Source organism: Suillus subaureus (genome assembly GCF_016647635.1).
Source record: "Suillus subaureus strain MN1 chromosome Unknown BJ212scaffold_12, whole genome shotgun sequence".
Taxonomy (NCBI): domain Eukaryota; kingdom Fungi; phylum Basidiomycota; class Agaricomycetes; order Boletales; family Suillaceae; genus Suillus; species Suillus subaureus.
The window spans coordinates 363,537-382,719 of NW_024538568.1; the positions used below are offsets into that span (position 1 = coordinate 363,537).

General features: G+C 46.3%; 2 protein-coding genes across 2 annotated transcripts; one reads left to right on the forward strand and one right to left on the reverse strand.

Moving 5' to 3' along the window:
- Window positions 1–7: 7 nt before the first annotated feature.
- On the forward strand, window positions 8–1,669 carry BJ212DRAFT_1479854 (uncharacterized protein; the record flags this gene model as incomplete). The annotated part of the gene is made up of 6 exons (XM_041339959.1): window positions 8–239; window positions 295–527; window positions 578–603; window positions 652–1,279; window positions 1,335–1,498; window positions 1,549–1,669. The coding sequence occupies 6 exons, from the start codon at window positions 8–10 to the stop codon at window positions 1,667–1,669; spliced, it is 1,404 nt and encodes a 467-aa protein (XP_041194094.1).
- A 966-nt stretch (window positions 1,670–2,635) lies between these two features.
- On the reverse strand, window positions 2,636–4,398 carry BJ212DRAFT_1269505 (FAD dependent oxidoreductase; the record flags this gene model as incomplete). The annotated part of the gene is made up of 4 exons (XM_041330814.1): window positions 2,636–3,500; window positions 3,555–3,670; window positions 3,720–4,020; window positions 4,073–4,398. 4 exons carry the CDS (start codon window positions 4,396–4,398, stop codon window positions 2,636–2,638), a joined length of 1,608 nt encoding a protein of 535 aa, XP_041194095.1.
- Between the last annotated feature and the right edge of the window lie 14,785 nt (window positions 4,399–19,183).

Consider the following 19,183-nt stretch of genomic DNA (forward strand, 5'->3'; position numbering starts at 1 on the left):
CCGCTCAATGGTCATGCATAGCCTGTCGGCGCCTACACGAAGAGAGGCCATCCTACTCATTTTCGTATTCGTTTCATTATTATTGTTCTCAAGAACGGGCTATGATACATCCAGGGTTAAATTCTGGGACGTCGATAAGTCAGACGCATCGCCTACGGCGCAAGTCGAGCCTTGGAGGACACGAATAACATGGTCAAACGGGCACGTACCAAACACCCGCGTTGTGTCTCACGTCCCTGGTACGTTCTTGCTTCAAGTCGTCGGAGCCGTCCCAGGCTGAGTAGCCTTCCATAGGATGGACTATTTTTGATAACCTCTTTGTCTTGAACGGCACTGTTTTTGTCGTGACGGATTTCCCATCAAGTATTCCCGACCGTCTCACCATCACTTCTACCGCCGTGAATATATTCAATGGTGAAGAAGCTGTAAATAGTCGAACCCCTGGGGACCGCGAGATGCGAGTTATTTCGACTGATCAAGCTCAAAAACTATTCGGTTCAAGCGCCGAGTCGATTGATGGCGTCACAGTGAGTGATAAGAATCATTCAACCTGCGCTAGTTGCTCAACTTTGGATAGTGGCTCGTGAACGATCCTCCTCAATTGTAAGTAACAGGGGCTAGCAACCAACTAGAGCTCATTTCAAATGCCAGCATTACCCACTATTATCACTGGTCGGCTGAACTCTTCTTTGGGTTCTGGCGGACGTATTCTTCATTAGACACTGCCATTGATGAGATGGGGAAATCTACGCTTCCCGCTCTTCGCCGGATATTCTTTGCCCATGTGGATGCAGACCATTGGAGGGATTATGCCTTGATGAACCAATGGGTCTTGCGCAGCGCCTTCCCCTCTTTGACAACAGAATACTCTTACGACTGGGAAGATCGCGCAGCTATGGGACGCCCGATGATGTTGGACCGCGTGATCTTTACTGACCGAGCCGCCGCCATGCATGGCGAACATTTCTTGAGTACCGGGCGAACAGCATCAGAGCCTTCCGCTTTGCCTGGGAGTGCGCATTGGTGGAGTACGATTCGCGCGAACGTTATTCGCGTTTGCGGGCTGGACCCGAATATAGCGGGTGATATGGCGCAGACGCCTGTTATCACGTACGTATCGCGTCAAGAGTGGGGGCGTCGTATGCTCATACAGGAGGATCATGAGCGTCTTGTAGAGGAGCTTTATAAGCTTCGAGACCTGTATGGGTACGAAGTGAACGTCGTTAGCATGGACAAGCTTTCTCGAGCAGAGCAGCTCGCTCTCGCGGCGAGAACTACGGTTTGCGCTAGTTCTTATTTTTTAGTTTGGTATGACTGACGATGGGGTTTTGTAGATCATGATGGGTGTCCATGGTAACGGCCTTACGTCGCTAGTGTGGATGAGGCCATCACCTCGAGCTACGGTAATGGAGTTTTTCTTTCCAGGAGGTTTTGCACAAGATTATGAGTACACCACGCGGGCTCTTGGCATGGTACATTACGGGTTCTGGGGCGACGAGTGAGCGCGTTTGTTTTGTTGTGACGTCAATGGCTGATATAACTGTGCAGGTACTTTACGAGCCCTGACACTCCGGAGCAAGCGTACCCTCCAGGGTTCCAGGGAACAAGCATTCCTATAGATGGAGCTGTTGTGGCGAGATTATGTCACGAGAGGCTTCTACTCCGGTAAAATTTACTGGGCTGGTCTTTGATGAGATAGACAATAGATCAAGTTTGATCCGCTCGGCCGTGGATTCCGCTTTGCTACTTGACTGACTTTATGAGGCCGGGACTTTTGTAAGGAGTGTTAGTACTTGTAGTATCTTACCCTTACTATTAAAACATTAGGAGTTCTATTCCTTTATGCTTACTTTCACATCTTCACTATCGACATGCGTACCAAAGCTTGAAGGACTGAATGTTAGACACCCAACAAATGGTGAATTGGAGTGAGGTTAGATCTGGGGCAAGACTGTCCACAGAACTAGGGTAACAGCGGTCAGACAGAGAATATGGATATGGATGTGTCGCACATGCTTAGCGCGCAGGCGTATATATGAGGAAAGGAAGTATAGATTAGAATGAACAGCGAGGGGGGGCTCACGGTGCTCTGCAATTGTAGACAACAAAACGGCTATCAACCCAAGGGGGTGAGTGACGCGGGATGATATAGATATGTATTTATAGCCATGTACGATGATACTTCGATATCATGGAGGTACATCGGCGTGTAAGATGAATCGAATTCGAAGTAGGCGCTTCTCATGAGAGATTTCGACAATTTGGTGTATCGTGCATTTTGGCAGCGACAGAACTGAGAAGTGTCAGCAAGGTTACCTTTCCGATGGTTCACAACGACGCTCGCCTGTTCCAGCCATACATTGATCGTGCAGGGTGCACCTTGTGCATGAGAATCAGATTGGTGGTGAGACTAGCCTCCGGATATTTCTGAGTCACTGGCGTTGTTGTCACTGGTTGCTTCTTTCCGTCTCGGACATCTCGAGTTGCTTATATTGCTTTCGTTGACCTCTTCCCTTAGGATTTCGTATCTGTGTCATGTCTTTTGAGGATTCCTGCGCAAGGTTAACTTCTCAGATGTTCTCGAAAGGCATTACATCACAACTTGAAGTGGAATATAATATATATTACACGCACGCTAATCATCCAACGCATCCAGTAAATTCTCCGCCTTTGCCTTCTTCCACCTCTTCTCAGTAACTCTCATGATATCCGGGAACCACTCCCCAAGCTTGCCCTCCACTTCCCGTCCCAACACCATATCTGCCAGCGCCTTCCCACTTAACCATGCATGCACCATCCCCTCGCCTGAATACCCAGCTGCGATCCATTCTCCCGGCGCAGCACCCACATGCATCCCCTCCCCTTTCTCACTTTTCACAACCGAACTCAATGGTGGCTCGCTCCTTCCAGATATCACACGCGGCAAACGGCCAACCCAAGGTATCAAATCCGCCGAAATGCCCAAAATACCACTCCACAACGCCTTGACGCGTCCCTCTGCCCACTCCCCTTCGCCCCCCTCCAAAGGCACCCCCTCCCTCCCCCAATTATTCTCCCCAAAATACCTAGGAAGCACACCAGATAAATGCGCCCCGATACGTGTGCTATACGTCGTATCGTCCGTGTTTCCCATCGCTTCGTATCCTTCGTCCCCGTCTTGCGCGAATCCGCCGCCTAGCATGAGCTCGCGTTCTCCTGTGGGGAGTTGGGTGAGGTAGTCATACCCTATTGGTCGGGTGTAGAAGACGAACGAGCGGTGGGTGGCGGGATTGGAATCGGGAATAGGGAGGGATTGTCCGGGGCGTTGGGCTGACATGTTACCTCGGAAAGGGATGATTTTACCGCGCAACTTTTCGAGGAGGGTTGCTGCCCAGCCGTTGGTTGCGTGGATGATGTGTGGGGTTGTGATGATCCCGCGGGAGGTGGAGAGGGTGTAGTAGGGGTTAGAATGTGTTGGAGGTGAGATGGAGGTGCATGGTGTATTGGTACAGAGTGAGAAGCTGTGGGTGGTAGGTCAGTTTCATTGGTTTCGATGGGAAGAGGGGGTCATTTACCGCTCGGGGTATCGTGATAGAAGCTTTGCGAGGATTCCAGTCACGAATTGGTATGGATGGATTGCGCCTGCGCTGGAAGATATGCAACCCAGCGTATCAGATGCCAGGCGGTATTTCTGGCCCGAAGCATAAGTTTCTCTTCTATGACCGTGTCGTAAAACGTACCTCGATAGCCTCTTTTGCTTCGTACACCTCATGGTGCTCAGCTTCGAAGGGAAGGTCTGCTTTATACGTCTGGACCTTTGTCTTCGCCTTCTCGAACATTTCCGAGTTATAAAACACATCTACAGATTCTACCTCTCGCCACTGAGATTCTGCAAGAACGCCTTCCTGCTCTGCGACGCTTCGTAACTCCTCGAGATGCGCCAACCTCAATTTAATCATTTTTTGAGCTACAACTTGTCCGTGATCACGCTTGAGCGAGGTGTAATCATGATATAGAGGTGGTGAGATATGCCCTCCGTTTCTATTGAGGATGTTAGTCCGCTACTTTACGAAAGAGTCGATACGAGATTTACCTCCCAGTCGCCCCAGAACACGCATCTCTCGCTTCCAACATAACAACTCTAACATCATGCCCCTCAGCACTTGCGCTATCCAAAAGCCTCCTCACAACCGACGTCCCAGTAATACCCGAGCCAATAACGACAAAGTCGGCATGTGCGGGGAGCTGGGAAACATGAGTGGCGATGGGGGAGGGTGGGTAGGACCAGAATGAACGACTGGGATTTGGGAGTGGGAGCCCTGGAGAGCTCTGGATGCGTGCTTGGAGAGTTTGGAAGGTCTGGAGGTTGTCGAGGAATTCGGCTAGTGCTAGTCGAGCGAGGGAGAATGTGTTGCCCATAATCGCCGGAAGAAAGCGGTTGTAACTTGTGGCGTGTGCGCAGTTTGTAATTTGTCGTTTTCTACGTTTTTTTTTTTTGATTCTGCCAATGTGCCCACAATGCATCTTCGTCTTGTAGATCAACATGCCATCCTAACGTTTCCTATGGGAAACATTCTCCGTTCAAGCTTCAAGTTCCATCACAAAGAGTCAGCTCGGTGTGTCGGTACAATGCCATTTTTTCTGTACTGACATTTCACTTTTGTCTCCATGAGATCAACTCGAGAGTGAAACGCAATCGGAGGGCCGCTGTTGAGATCTGAGATGTTGAACTTCACGTTGATCATTAGCTCACTGCGGCATGGTGTTCACCACCACATCGAACACGCCATCTTCAAGACATTGGCAGCGGTATTGAAGGTTGCATGTTTGATGTGATGGCATCTCGTTTTGTGTTATCGTCTGACCCAGTTATTACTGGTATCTTCACAGTGAGCGGTACTCATTAATCAGTGTCGAATATCTTTCTAATTTGCTTTGATGTGACTCCACGCATGATACCCCACACCATTAATATGTTTTAGTGTTACTTTGGAGCGCTGACGTGGGTTGAACTTGGAGTGCTTTGTTGAAATGCATAGCCTGTGTTCATCGATTATATTAAATATGGAGTCATCCTCTCCAAAAACAATATTTCGAGTCATTCTTCATCCGAGCGCAACGCTCTGAATTTGGAGTGAAATCATCGTTGGGGGAATGTGAAAGGCGATTAGTCTGCCAGGTCATCAACTGTTTTACATGGTGAGCGCTCGTTCTCGAATTCAAATGTACACTGATATGATCCCGCGTGTAATACTTTACGGCTGCAATGTATCGACCAATCATCAACTGGCACCGGCAACCAAACATTAATCATCACCCTGTTCCAGGCGCCCAAGAAGACTCGGTGGTTCTGTGCTATAGGGCCCACTTACATTTTCGAACCCTTATTATCGACAAGGGCGGTACCTTTAGGTGCCATTTTGCGCTGAGCTGCTGGCACATGCGATTATCGTCTGACGGCATATTTAGGACAAGAAAAGCAGTCTGCCTATCAATCAATGGTATCCACACGCTGAGTGCCCAGTGTCAAATATCAAAGTGCGCTGATACGACCCTACACAAACCAAATACTTTAGCCGTTCAACGGCTAACGATCATCCTGCTCCACGAGCCAATGAAGAGGTTAAGTTTCGAGGCATATGTTAGTACTCCTATTGTCAATTAACGAGCCCTCTGACGCCATCTACCCGATAGTGAACCCTGAGTCGCATTGATCCGTATCTTCTGTCTTGCACGTTGGTTTGTGCGACTGATAAGGCTTCTCGTGCATATCGTACTACCGACAGGCACCTACCGGGTCGAATGGGGAAGTCTGTTTAATGACTCCATACCAATTATAGTCGCATGTATCCAGCGCTATCTAAGTACGGACTCATCCGAGTCGGGCACTATCCGGATGAGAACTTGCGTCACAGTCTCGCCAGTTTAACGTATTGCCAAATCAGAGTCATTGGCAGCACCCTAGGCCTTTCTTTCGCGTGGTATAATCGGGAAGCTCTTTCCCATTTGAGTTGCCGTCTTCGCATGCGACCGCAAGGCATCTACCGAGCCTTGATCTGGAATTACATGTCAATGAGCGTCTAAGAGTCACATGGATGGATGAACGCGCTGGCATCCAGCTATTTTTTTTCTCTTCGTGGCACATCGAGCACTCATAGGGTTCCGTTCGAGTCTGGAAAGGCCCGTGCAGGGTATATCGCACGCGGGGATATCTTCGAACTTGAACTAGCCTTGGACCAATTTCATGGACACCTTGGAGACACCGGTTCTATGTCATAGTGTCGAAAAGTGCCTTGCGCCACGGCCGGAACTGTCTAGGCTTGCTTTGATGTCATGTAGATCACTGAAATCCAAATTTTGCTGTCAAGTCTTATATTCACCTTATTAAGGACTAATACCTACCATTAGTGAAATTATGACATGTTAAGGTGTAGAGTATTATAAGGGTAACCTCTGTAGCCAACAACTAATTGTACAAGGGTGATTCAACAACCCTCTCATTCATACTGGAATTGGCAGCATTACTTCTGTGTGATGAGTCATTGCAACTACTGACCCATAAATATGATATGATGTCTGGAATGGATTTCATTGTACAATTGTGTCATCTCAATTGCAGATAGTTGTTGTGATCACTGTGTTAGCCCTGGGGAACAATTTAATCTGTTAAGGCAATAAGGTGCATCGGCAGGAGTATTGTGTTATGAACTAGGATAGTTCTAATGACAGATGACTCAATAAGAGTCAGGACCTCTGCTGAGAATCTACATTCAGCGATAAGCCAAACATTCAAGGTAAGCTAAGACAGAGGGAGTGCCTCTGACTTAAAGTGATTGGTGGTCCTAAGTGAAGGAAGTTCCAGGTAAAACCTAGTAAGATTAAAGTAAAGAACTACAGTGGGAAGAGTCATGTATTTATAGGGAACAACTATGGAAGGTTTAGGGCAGGTGCAAGTAAGTAGTGATACAAGCATATAGGCATTGGCATGGGTAGGGGTAACCCACCTGGGTCACAGGTAAGGGTACCTCACAGGTATGGGTGCAGGTAGACACACTGGGTATCCCCCACCTGTCAAGCAAGGTACCATACCCATCACACCAAAAATGGTGGTTTTGCACATGGTACATATATTAAAACTATATAGCATCAAGATAACCTTATTTCGGTCACTACAAACAAAGCTCTCACAGATTTTGAAGTTCAACTTTGAGAAGCCCACCATATCTCCATCCACCACAATGTTCAGCAAGCGTGTTACAAAACTGACAGAAAAGGCAGCACAGGCTCTTGCAGAGGGTGGCCAAAAGCTGAAATGGAAGATTAGTGCAAGTAGCCAAGAACTTTTGCAGGGCAAAAAACAAAAGAAAAAACCTTCAGCATTGAAGAACAATCCTTCGACATCTGAAGAATCAGTCACTACAAACCCCACTTCTCACACTGTGAACTGATGAGCTGCTGTACAAACAGAGGAGGAGGACAATACCTCTTCCAATGCTATCATTGTTGACTCATCATCCAACACAAGTACTGAAGCAGACATATCAGATGCTGAGGCATCAGATGATGAGCTCAGCAAGTCATTTATCCCTGTATAATATCATTATGTTAATAAGCCTTCATTTCCATCAGCACAACTACAGAAAGGATGGACATCACCAGTATATGCCTTCTTTGAGCCAACACCAAATATTGAATACACTGATGGGAGGTGTGTTAAGGTCGTACTCAAAGGATAACTGGATCTGAAGGGCTTTGGCCTCAGCTCGTGCACTGTGCCCCTTACCCGAGTATTGCCCTTTATTTCAGGAAGGCAGGACTAATGTGTCTGGAAGGTTGGATGAGTAGTGTAATGGATCTGGACGACTTCCAGATGAGGGATAAGTATCATAGGGCTAATCCAGACGAGTCTAGACTAGAAACTAATGGTGATGGACTGTCAGAGACAGAGGTGGATACGGATAGACTATAGGAATCAATCCTAAGTCTCGGAGGGTGACGAGAGTAGAGATACTCAAGTCTGGAGGACAGGAATGAACAGAACTAAGATGATATTCGAACTGAGGTACTACAGAAAGTTACAGGAGGTTATATACTATAGGTATCTAACAGAATGATCAATCAGCAGAGTCCGAGGCTATGTACAAAGCATGTGGATAGTCTATTGGTAAGTAGAAATGGATCACAAATCATGAAACGGAAATGAAACATAGGTAGTGGATAAGGGAGCAGGATGGATATACAGATAACCTGAAATACCGGAGTTAGGGGGTTACTGAAAGGGGACAAGCACTGGTTGTGGATTCGGATGAGTTGTGGACCAGACCAGACAAGTAGACAGGTTGAATGACGAGATGTTGGAGGGAGATAAGATGCAGATAGGATTGAGATAAGATGTGGATCTGAGAAGAGATAAGGGTCGGATCTGAGATCCGGATATGCAGATATGACAAGGTGTTGGAATGGCAAGCATGCTGCAGCTGAGAAGTGTTCATTGTCCATCTTGTATGTTCCCATTATTGTCTTTTGCCTGTCTTATATGTTCTTGTTACACCATTTACCATTGTAATACTGAATCTTTATTTGTTTTCCTTTGTACTTACAGAATCCATTGATCTCATGGGCCAGCGCCTTACGTCTTTTGTTACAAGTCTCAGATACTTATTCACTTGCACAAGAGCATATAAGCTATTTAGTTAGCTACAGATTCGGACTAACACCTCAGATGTTTGCCTTTGCATGCACAACTGAGAGTATCTGATTGTTACAGATCCACGCAAGGCTGTTATAACTTTCACAGGTTATGAGCCCTGAGTTCTGAAGGAGCTCAACATCTCACACATTTCAATTGCCAAAAGCTGCTATACACAATGTCTACTACTGTGCCCATCACCATGGATACCCTGCCTACAAATGTGCCTAAACTCAATATCAAAGGCACCAACTGGGTGATATTCTCGCTGCGCTTCCAGATCGCTGTTGAAGCAAAGGACTTATGGAAACAATTTGATGGAACTAATCCAAGGCCTGTCAGACCATCCATGATGTCTGGGGGAACGACCACCATATCTCCTCCTGACCCCATAGCACTCGCTCAGTGGCAGAAACACAAAAACCTTGCAAAACACTTGCTTACCCAGTGTATCCCTGATTCTACTGTGTTACATGTGTGGAACTTGTCTGATGTTGTCGCAATGTGGAAGGAGATTGTGCGTGAATACACTGAGAAGGGTGCTTATGTGCAGACTGACCTCTGTACCAAGTTTTTAGAGTCGAAGTGTCCAGGTGGAGGAGATGTGCGCATGTTCCTTGATGAGCTTCATGCCAAGTGTGACGAATTGTCAGCAGTAGGAGTCCAGATAGAAGAAAAAGATTACTGGTCAACTATAGTCCAGTCCCTTCCTAACCATTTGGCTGCTTTTGCCTCCAAACTATTGACCCTGACATCCTGATCTCATTGATCATTGAAGAGTCTGAATGTTGCAACAGAAAGGACACCTGCATGACACAAACCAATGGTGCCAAAACACATGGCACTGACGAGGCCATGGCAGCCACAGACTCGTCCTCCCATGGATGCGGAAACAGGGGAGGTTACAGAGGCTCACATCATGGAGGATGAGGTGGGGCTAACAGACCCCGCCCACCTTGCTGGAACTGTGGTTTGCAAGAGCACTTCAAGGTGAAGTGCCCTGAACCAGACAAAAGTCAGTCTGCAGGAACCAACTGCACCACACAAGGGTCTGCCCATGCAGCTGCTGACTCTGATTCTGAGAGTGACGGCATCTTTGCTATTGATGGACTGTCAGATTTTGAGACTGAGAACTCAGTACCAGACTTGCTCACCCTATCTGAAACCTCCTACAATAATGATCCCCTCCTCAGTGCTATGTCAGAAGATGATGATCATTTCTCTGAAGTAGGAGAAGATGCTGCCTCCTTAGACAATCCCAACTGGACTCCTATCGGAAGTTTCAGTGACAATGAGCAAGCTGAGACTGATGGCAAAGTAGCTGCTGAAGTCAGTCCCAAGGCTAAAGGTGATGGACCCATTGTTGAACTATATGACTCCAGCTCTATGCACCATATCTCCCCATTCAAAGGGAACTTTGACACTCTCTCCACCATTCCTCCAAAATCATTCACGGCTGCAAACAAACAGTTGTTTAATGCTGTAGGAATTGGTGAGATGATTATAGAAGTACTGAATGGTGTCGATGTGTCCAAACTTTGCCTCACTGAAGTTCTTTACTCACCTGAAGTGGGATACCAAAGAAGTCATCAGGCAGATTCCAAAGTCATCCAAGGGGTTATACTGTGTAGTACATGATGAGAGCAGTGGAAGCATACATGCTGCAATGGAAACAGTTACTGTGATGGAACTCCATAGGTGCAGGGGGCACATCGCACCCAGTGCTGCTTGAAGACTTGCTGAAAATGGGTTAGTGTCTGGTATCAAGGTTGACCTATCATCAGGAGAACCTACCTTCTGCAAATCATGTGTCTATGCCAAAGCCACACAAAAGCCTGTCAAGAAAATTCGTGAAGGGGAGCAAGTGAGCAAGTTTGCTGAAGAGGTTCATAGCGACCTCTAGGGACCCACACCTGTTGCCACCCTTGGAGGTTGTATGTACTATATCAGCTTCACAGATGATAAAACTTGCCTCACTTACCTGTACCTCCTCTGCTGAAGAAGTGACACTTTCAATGCCTACAAAGAGTTTGAGGCATGGTGTGAGACCCAGCACAATGCAAAGGTCAAGACACTACACTCTGACCAGGGAGGGGAGTACCTGGGTAAAGCCTTCAGCATGCATCTCAAAGCTGCAGGAATGAAGCAAAAACTCACTGTCCATGATATGCCACAACATAACAGTGTTGCTGAATGGCTTAACCGCACACTGGTAGAGAAGGTACAAGCTATGCTCCATGAAAGTGGCTTACCACATACCCTTTGGGGAGAGGCTGTAAGGCATGCAGTATGGTTAAAGAACCACACACCAACACAAGCCCTAGATGGTGGTACGCCCCTTGAGCAGCCACTGGAACGAAGCTGGATCTACAACGAGTGAGACCCTGGGGCTTGAGAGTATGGGTATGCATCGAGGATGGTGACAAGCTTGGAGGTCAAGTAGAGGAAGGACGATGGGTGGGCATAGATGATGCTAGCAAGAACAGGTGCTGAGTATTCTGGCCTGTGAAACACAGAGTCACAGTTGAATGCAATGTCTACTGGGACACTGCAGATAGTGTGTTGTTCCCTTGCAAGGGGGAGGAAGACTTAATTCCTAATGCAATGATAATGACACAGACTTACTCACCTCCTGCACAGACCCCTGCAGTGATGCTTAACAAGCCAAAAACAATGCCAGAAACTCCCAAAGTCCATCTGGTCCCTTCAAAAATCCCTGTCCTTTTGACCTTGCCGACACTCAAAATGGTTGCTAGAAGAGTCAGGAAGCCAAGTCAGTGAGTACTCGACATTATTGAGGGAAATGGCACCATACCAAGAGGTGTTCAGCTACCACACACCTTGCACCAAGTTGTTGAGGAAGCAGGAATTGAGGGGGAAAATGCAGCCGAGCAGCTAATGTCTCTGCTTGAGGATGATGATCCAGCTGAGCTTGTCTTATCCTTAGTTCAATTCACGGCTGAAGCAGAAGCACTTGAACCTACCTTGTTAGCTGAAGCCAAATGGTGCCCTGACTGGCTGCAATGGGAAGCTGGCATCCTTGAAGAACTGGCCACCCTCCAGACTGCAGGCACATGGGAACTTGCAGACCTTCCAAATGGTGCAAATCTTGTTGGTTCCAAGTGGGTTTTCCAGGCAAAGAAAGATGTCACTGGAAATATTGTCCACTACAAAGCTCAATTAGTTGCACAGGGATATTCACAAGTCCCTGGGGTGGATTATTTTGACACTTATGCACCTGTAGCCAATCTCTCCTCCATTCAAATGACTCTAGCCCTTGCAGCACAATTAGACCTGGAACTTCACCAAATTGACATAAAAGGGGCCTATCTGAATGGAGAACTCAGCAGAGAGGAAGTGATATACATGCACCAACCCCTGGGTTTTGAGTCGAAAGCGCAACTGACCAAGGTCTGCAAATTATGAAAGACTTTGTATGGACTAAAGCAGAGTGGAAGAAGATGGTATCAGAAGCTAGTTGAGATTTTAGTGGAAAAGATTGGACTCACACAATGTGATGTCAACCAAGCTGTGTTTTTCTCATGCACTGTACCTGATGAGCTCACCATCATTGTAGTCCATGTTGATGACTGCACCCTCACAGCTACATCAATGGACCTTATTAAACAGCTCAAGGACAAGATATGGACCTATGTTGAGGTCACTGATCTAGGAGAACTACACTGGCTATTAGGAATTGAGGTTACTCATAACTGTGAGAATTGCATGCTTTGCCTATCACAAAAATCTTACCTAGAATCCATTATAAGGTGTTTCAACTTCGAAGAACTGAAACCAGTTTCAAACCCCATGGAACCCAGCACAAAACTCCACTCAGGCCAATCACCATCTACCAGCACAGAGTACACTGCTACGCACCACATCCCTTATTGCAAAGCTGTCGGATCGCTCATGTATGCATCTCTCGGAACTCATCCTGACATCTTTTACACTGTAACCATGGTATCTCATTTCTCAAGCAATCCTGGAGAAGCACACTGGGATGCAGTGCAAAGAATTTACCATTACCTCATAGGTACAAAGAGCTTGAAGCTCACCTATGGTGGGATAGAAAAGGAGCTAGTAGGATATGCAGACACCAACAGGAGTATGGAGGAAAGCAGGCGAGCAATATCTAGGTATGCTTTCCTGATCAATGGTGGCGCTGTTTCATGGTCGTCTAAATGACAGGATATCGTTTCACTCTCAATGACAGAGAGTGAATATGTAGCTGCAACACATGTGGCAAAGGAAGCATTGTGGCTGCATTCCTTCATTGGTCAGATCTTCACTCCATTCACAGACCCCATCACACTCTTCTCTGATAACCAGTCAGCCATCGCCTTAACCAAAGACCACCAATACCATGCTCAAACCAAGCATATCAACATCCATTTTCATTTCATCCATTGGATTATTGAAAATGGCAAATTGCGCCTCATCTATTGCCCCACCACAGATATGGTCACTGATACCCTGACTAAGGCATTGCCATCACCCAAAGTCAAACATTTCACTGTAGAACTTGGCCTGCATTCGCCTTGAGGGGGAGTGTTAGAATGGCAAGCATGCCACAGCTGAGAAGTGTTCATTGTCCGTCTCTGTTAAGGTCATACTCAAGGGCTAATGGATCCTAAGGGCTTCTGCCTCAGCTTGTGTGCTGTGCCCCTTACCTGAGTATTGCCCCTTATTTCAGAAGGGCAAGACTAACACGTCCGGAGGGTTGGATGAGTAGCATAGTGGATCCAGATGACTTCCAGATGCAGGATAAGTATCATAGGGCTAATACAGATGAGTCCAGACTAGAAACTAATGGTAGTGGACTGTCATAGACAGAGGTGGATATGGATAGACTATAGGAATCAATCCTAAGTCTCGGAGGGTGACAAGAGTAGAGATACTCAAGTCTGGAGGACAGGAATGAGTAGAACTAAGATGATATTTGAACCGAGGTACTACAGAAAGTTACAGGAGGTTATATACTATAGGTATCTAATGGAATGATCAATAAGCAGGGTCTGAGGCTATGTATGAAGCATATGGATAGTCTATTGGTAAGTAGAAATGGATCACAAATAATGAAACAGAAATGAAGCATAGGTAACAGATCAGTGAGTAGGACAGATATACAGATAACTGAAATACCAGAGTTAGGGGGTTACTGAAAGGAGATGAGCACTGGTTGTGGATTCAGATGAATTGTGGACCAGACTGGATGAGTGGCAGATTGGATGATGAGATGTTAGAGGGAGATAAGATGTGGATCAGATCTGAGATCTGAATATGTGGATATCTGTTAAGGTCACATGCTCAAAGGGGGTCAGATCACAAGGGCTTGGCCTCAGCTTGTACACTGTGCCCCTTTCCCAAGTATGTGCCCTTAATTTCCAGGGGCTAGAACAGTTGTCCAGAGTTTCTGGGATTTGACTAGGGCAGATAATGGATGTCTGGATCTGAAATGTGAGATAAATCTGATGGACATCTGGATGTTACTTGGACAAGTGGATAAGACTAATCTGGATGAAGTCCAGACTAGAAACTAACAGGGGATAGACTACCCTAAGGTAGAGCTGGAGATATAGTCTAGGATACAATCCTAAGACTTGGAATATGACAAGAGACTTGGCTCAAGTCTGGAGGACACAGGAATGAGCAGGAACTAAGATGATATTCCAACTAAAGTATTTCTGAGAGTTACAGGAGGTTTATATACTGTAGGTATCATGTAGGAATCAGTCAGCAAACACAAAGGCTATGTATGAAGCATATGCAAAGTCTATTAGTAAGTAGGATGGATCACCAATAATGCATATTGGAAATGAAATGTATGTAACAGATCAATAATCAGAAGGGAAACATAGTTAACTGGAGTCCAGAGACAGGGGAAGTCTAAATGGGGTTGGGTGCTGATATAGAGTTTGGATTCTGGAAGGAAGATACAGATAGATCAGATCATTGGAGATCCATCCAGAGAAGTGGATTTAGAGTTGAGAGTCCAGAATGGCATATTGCATATTCGACGCACAGAAAGTGGAATACCTCAGTATGATCATATGCCCTGGATGTGTTGCAATGGATGTCGCCAAAACTGATGGTATTCGCGATTGGCCTATCCCTACAATGGTGAAAGAAGTTTGGTCATTTTTGGGATTTTGCAACTTTTACCGAAACTTCATTCCCCATTATTCCAACATTGCTAGACCCCTAATCAACCTCACCAAGAAAGATTTCAAGTTCCTGTGGTCAGACCACTGCACATCAGCATTCTCCACTTTGAAAGAATGCTTCTTAAAGCAGCCCATCCTACAAAACCCAGACCCCAGCAGACAGTTTGCAGTAGCCACCAATGCTTTGCTCATTGCCACTGGTGCAGTATTGCTGCAAACTGATGAAAATGGAATGTATCACCCATGTGGTTACTTGTCACAGACTCTGAACCCAGCAGAACGCAATTATCAGATATTTGACCATGAGCTCTTGGCGGTAATTTGCACCCTGATCGAATGGCATCACTATCTAGAAGGGAACCCTCACCCCATCCTTGTCTTCACTGATCACAAAAACCTGTTGTACTTCCATTCTGCTCAGAAGTTGACTCGTAGACAAGCCCGTTGGCAGTTGATTTTATCCTGCTATGATATTGAACTCCACCACGTTGCAGGAGCCAAGCTTGCTGCCCCCGATGCACTCTCCCAATGCCCTGACCATGGTACCGACTCTGCTGCTGATAATGCAGACATTACCCTTCTTCCCAACTCTATGTTCGTCCGTCTTCTTGATGTAGAACTTATGACTTCCCTTGTGAACCCCAACCCCTCTGACCCTGATCCCATCTTCCAAGCTGCCTCTGACACCCTTGATGGGTTATCTCTCCCCCCAATGAAATCTGCACTCTCTGATTGGATGATCAAGGATGATATCCTTTATTATAAAGACCACACTTATGTCCGTCCCGCCAGGCAGCATCTTATTTTGAAACGATGTCATGATCATGCTACCACCAGTCACCCCGGTCATTTTAAGACTGAGGAATTGGTTAAACGGGACTTTTGGTGGCCTTCCATGGGCACCTATATCCAGAAATACGTTGAGGGTTGCGCCCTTTGCCAGCAAATGAAGTCCAATACCCACCTGACGACACTGCCTCTTGTCCCTATCCCCTCTGCCACTGCCATGCCATTTACCCAGGTCTCCGTCGACCTCATCACTGATCTTCCCCCATGTGCGGGATTTGATTCTGTTATGATCGTGGTCGACCATGGCCTTATGAAGGGGGTAATTCTCATCCCTTGTACAAAAACCATCACCTCTGAAGGTGTCGCCAAGAAATTTTTCAAATACGTCTATCGTCGATTCGGATTACATGAGAAAGTCATTTCTGATCATGGACCGCAATTCATATCAAAATTCTTGAAAGCCCTTGCTAAGCTTTTGCAATATGACATAGCTGCATCAACTGCTTATCACCCCCAGACTGATGGACAGACCAAACGCCTTAACCAGGAACTTGAAACCTATCTTCGGATCTATTGCTGTAATCACCCAGAAGATTGGGTAGAACACCTCCCTATGGCAGAATTTGTTCACAACCACAGAAAACACAACTCTCGAAATGCATCACCCTTTTTCCTTATGATGGGATATGAACCAAGGGCTCTCCCTCATGTACTTGCCAACTCTACTGTACCTGCTGCAGAAGAAAGACTTCGCTCACTCCAGAAATCCAGAGAAGAAGTGCTATCATGTCATAATCTTGCCATGCAATGAATGGCAGAACAAACTCATGGACAGAAATATCACCTGTGGAAGATAGGAGATAAGGTTTGGTTATCTGGGAAGAACTTGATCACACAGTTACCATCTCGAAAGCTCGCACTGAAGAGATATGGTCCATTCCCTATCGTCGCCATGCTATCACCCATCATGTTCACACTCCAATTGCCACTGCAATGGAGAGTTCATCCCACATTCCATGCTTCTGAGCTATCCTCCTATCATGAAACAGAGATTCATGGTCCAAACTTCCATGACCCTCCCCCTGACATCATCGATAATGAAGAAGAATATGAAATTGATGCGATCTTATCACACAAAGGCACAGGTAAACGAAGACGCTATCTTGTATCCTTTCCAGGATACTCCTCCACTAGTAACAAATGGATTCCAGAAAAGAACCTTAGCAATGCTATCAACGTCCTTACTGCATAGAAAAGAACTCACCAATTGTAGTTCCAAAACAATGTCCCTTGAATGCCTATGCCTTTGTATCCAACAAATTGAAGAGCTCACCACTGCTATGAATGCCATATCCGAAAATGTCGCTGCCCCATCATCCCTTATCAATTACCAGACTGCTACCACCGCCAACCTCATCGCCAATGCATCTTCCCCCATTGCTTCTCCACTGTCATCAGACTCCACCCTAACCAATGACTCCATTCTCACCAACTACTTCTCAATCATTGATCAAGTGGAAACCAACGCCCTGTTCGAATCCACTATCACTTCCCAACAATACACCATAGAAATAGATCGCCTCTTAGGAGAAAGAGGAGCAATATCTAGCAGACTCATCATCCGAACCATCAGAGATGCTAGTCTCATTGAACGTACCACCAATCTTCTTGACAATGAATGCCACAAGACCATCTTCCGTCATCTTCATATATGCATTTGTAATACTGCAATCCATTTGCTGCCTGATGATACTAGGGAGGCTATCAGAGAAGCTATTCATATCATCACAGAATGAATCACTCTCAACCCAGTCGCGTGCCCTCCCTCTCCACACATTGCTATTCCAGTCCCACCACCAATCCCTCCAACAGTTACCATTGAGCATCAGAATGATAATATCCCTCCTATTGCTGTACTTGACGTACCAGCTTCTCTGTCTCCTACCCCCATCATACCCACTACACATCGATACCCTATCAGGTGCAGATCTGCCCACATTGCTAAGCACACCATGTTGGCCTCTCCACACAGAAATTGTAAATGACAATCTAGATCCCCTTCTCCCCCAGCACAATCAACTACCGTCACCACAGTAAAAACAGCAACAGTCAATAATGTCATATGCCGCAATTGTCGTGCCGCTGGGCACCATCACAAGAACTGCCCAGTGTACTACTGTTGGGTTTGCAAAGAGTATGCACCCAGACATCTATTGGTCTTTTGTAAAGACCTGAAAGGAGAAGTGGTCATTCCATACTGGTTTGGACTGACCCCGGCTTCTATGAAGCCCTCGCTCATTGGGAGATTGAGCAGGACACCATTTATCATGCCGCTGAGTTAGCTGACAGGTCACTCCCTATCACTGAGGAACAAGACGACTTGTTGGACTCAAATTACGATGCCAATCCTATCTACTGGGCTAACCAGGATAACTGAAGTCGGTGACTTCATCCCTAAACAAGGGGTAATGTTACAACTGCATTTGCCCCTATTCATTTTCCTTTCCTTTGTATTACGTCTTCTGACTCATCCTGTATTACATCATGATCGCTGCCGCTGTCGCTAGATGACTCATCCTTATCTCTGACTCATTTTGTATTACATCACGATCACCACTGCCGTCATTAGATGACTCATTCTTATCTCTCATCTCTGACTCATTGTGACTCATTCTTATCTCTTATCTCTGACTCATTGGTTGACTCACGCCTGCCCTGAATCGTCTACAATTCCCTATATATAGTCAACAATGTACTTAGTGGTGCTTCACTTTAATCTTACTAGGTTTTTACCTGAATACTCTTTCGCTTAGGACCTCCAATCCTAAGTCGTCTAAGATCAATATTCAAAGCAGGGACACTCTCTTTGCTTTGTCTTACAACCCTTACATTTGTAAGGTCTTGATTCAACCTCAACCATCACTCTTATCAAGCTGTTGATGCTGCGACTATCCTAGTTCGTAACACATAAGGCCTAGGGATGGATTCCCTAGGTCAGAATTCTGGACCTTCAGATTTGTCCCTTATGTCTCTGTCCCAAGTCTAGGGATTGCTTCCCTAGGCTGGAGTCTTGCCTTTCCGGCACTTACCCTCCCTCTGGACTTTGGTCCACTTCCTGTCCCTCCAACTCCACCTTAGGGTAGTCCACCTCTGTTTGTTTCTACATCAGACTTCATCTGATGTAGCCCCTATTCCTTCCAGATGTCCTGTCCTTCAGATGTCCCATCCTCCTAACCCTCAGACATCCCATCCTCCATACCTCCATGTCCTGTCCTGCATACCTTTGGACATCTTGTCCTCCAGACCTCCTACCCTTCCATCCTGTTTCCTGTAGAAGTATTACCTTGCAGTGGGAACTCTCCTGAGCACTTCCTGCATTCCTCTGGAACTCTCCCATGCTCCTCTGGACATTTCCTATGCTCCTCCAGAAGTCCTCTGGACTTCATTGGGCCATCATCAGACTTCCTCTGAAATGAAGGGCACATGCTCAGGTAAGGGGCATAGCATACGAGCTGAGGCCAAGCCCCTCTGAGTCAGTCTCTCTCTCCTTTGAGCATGG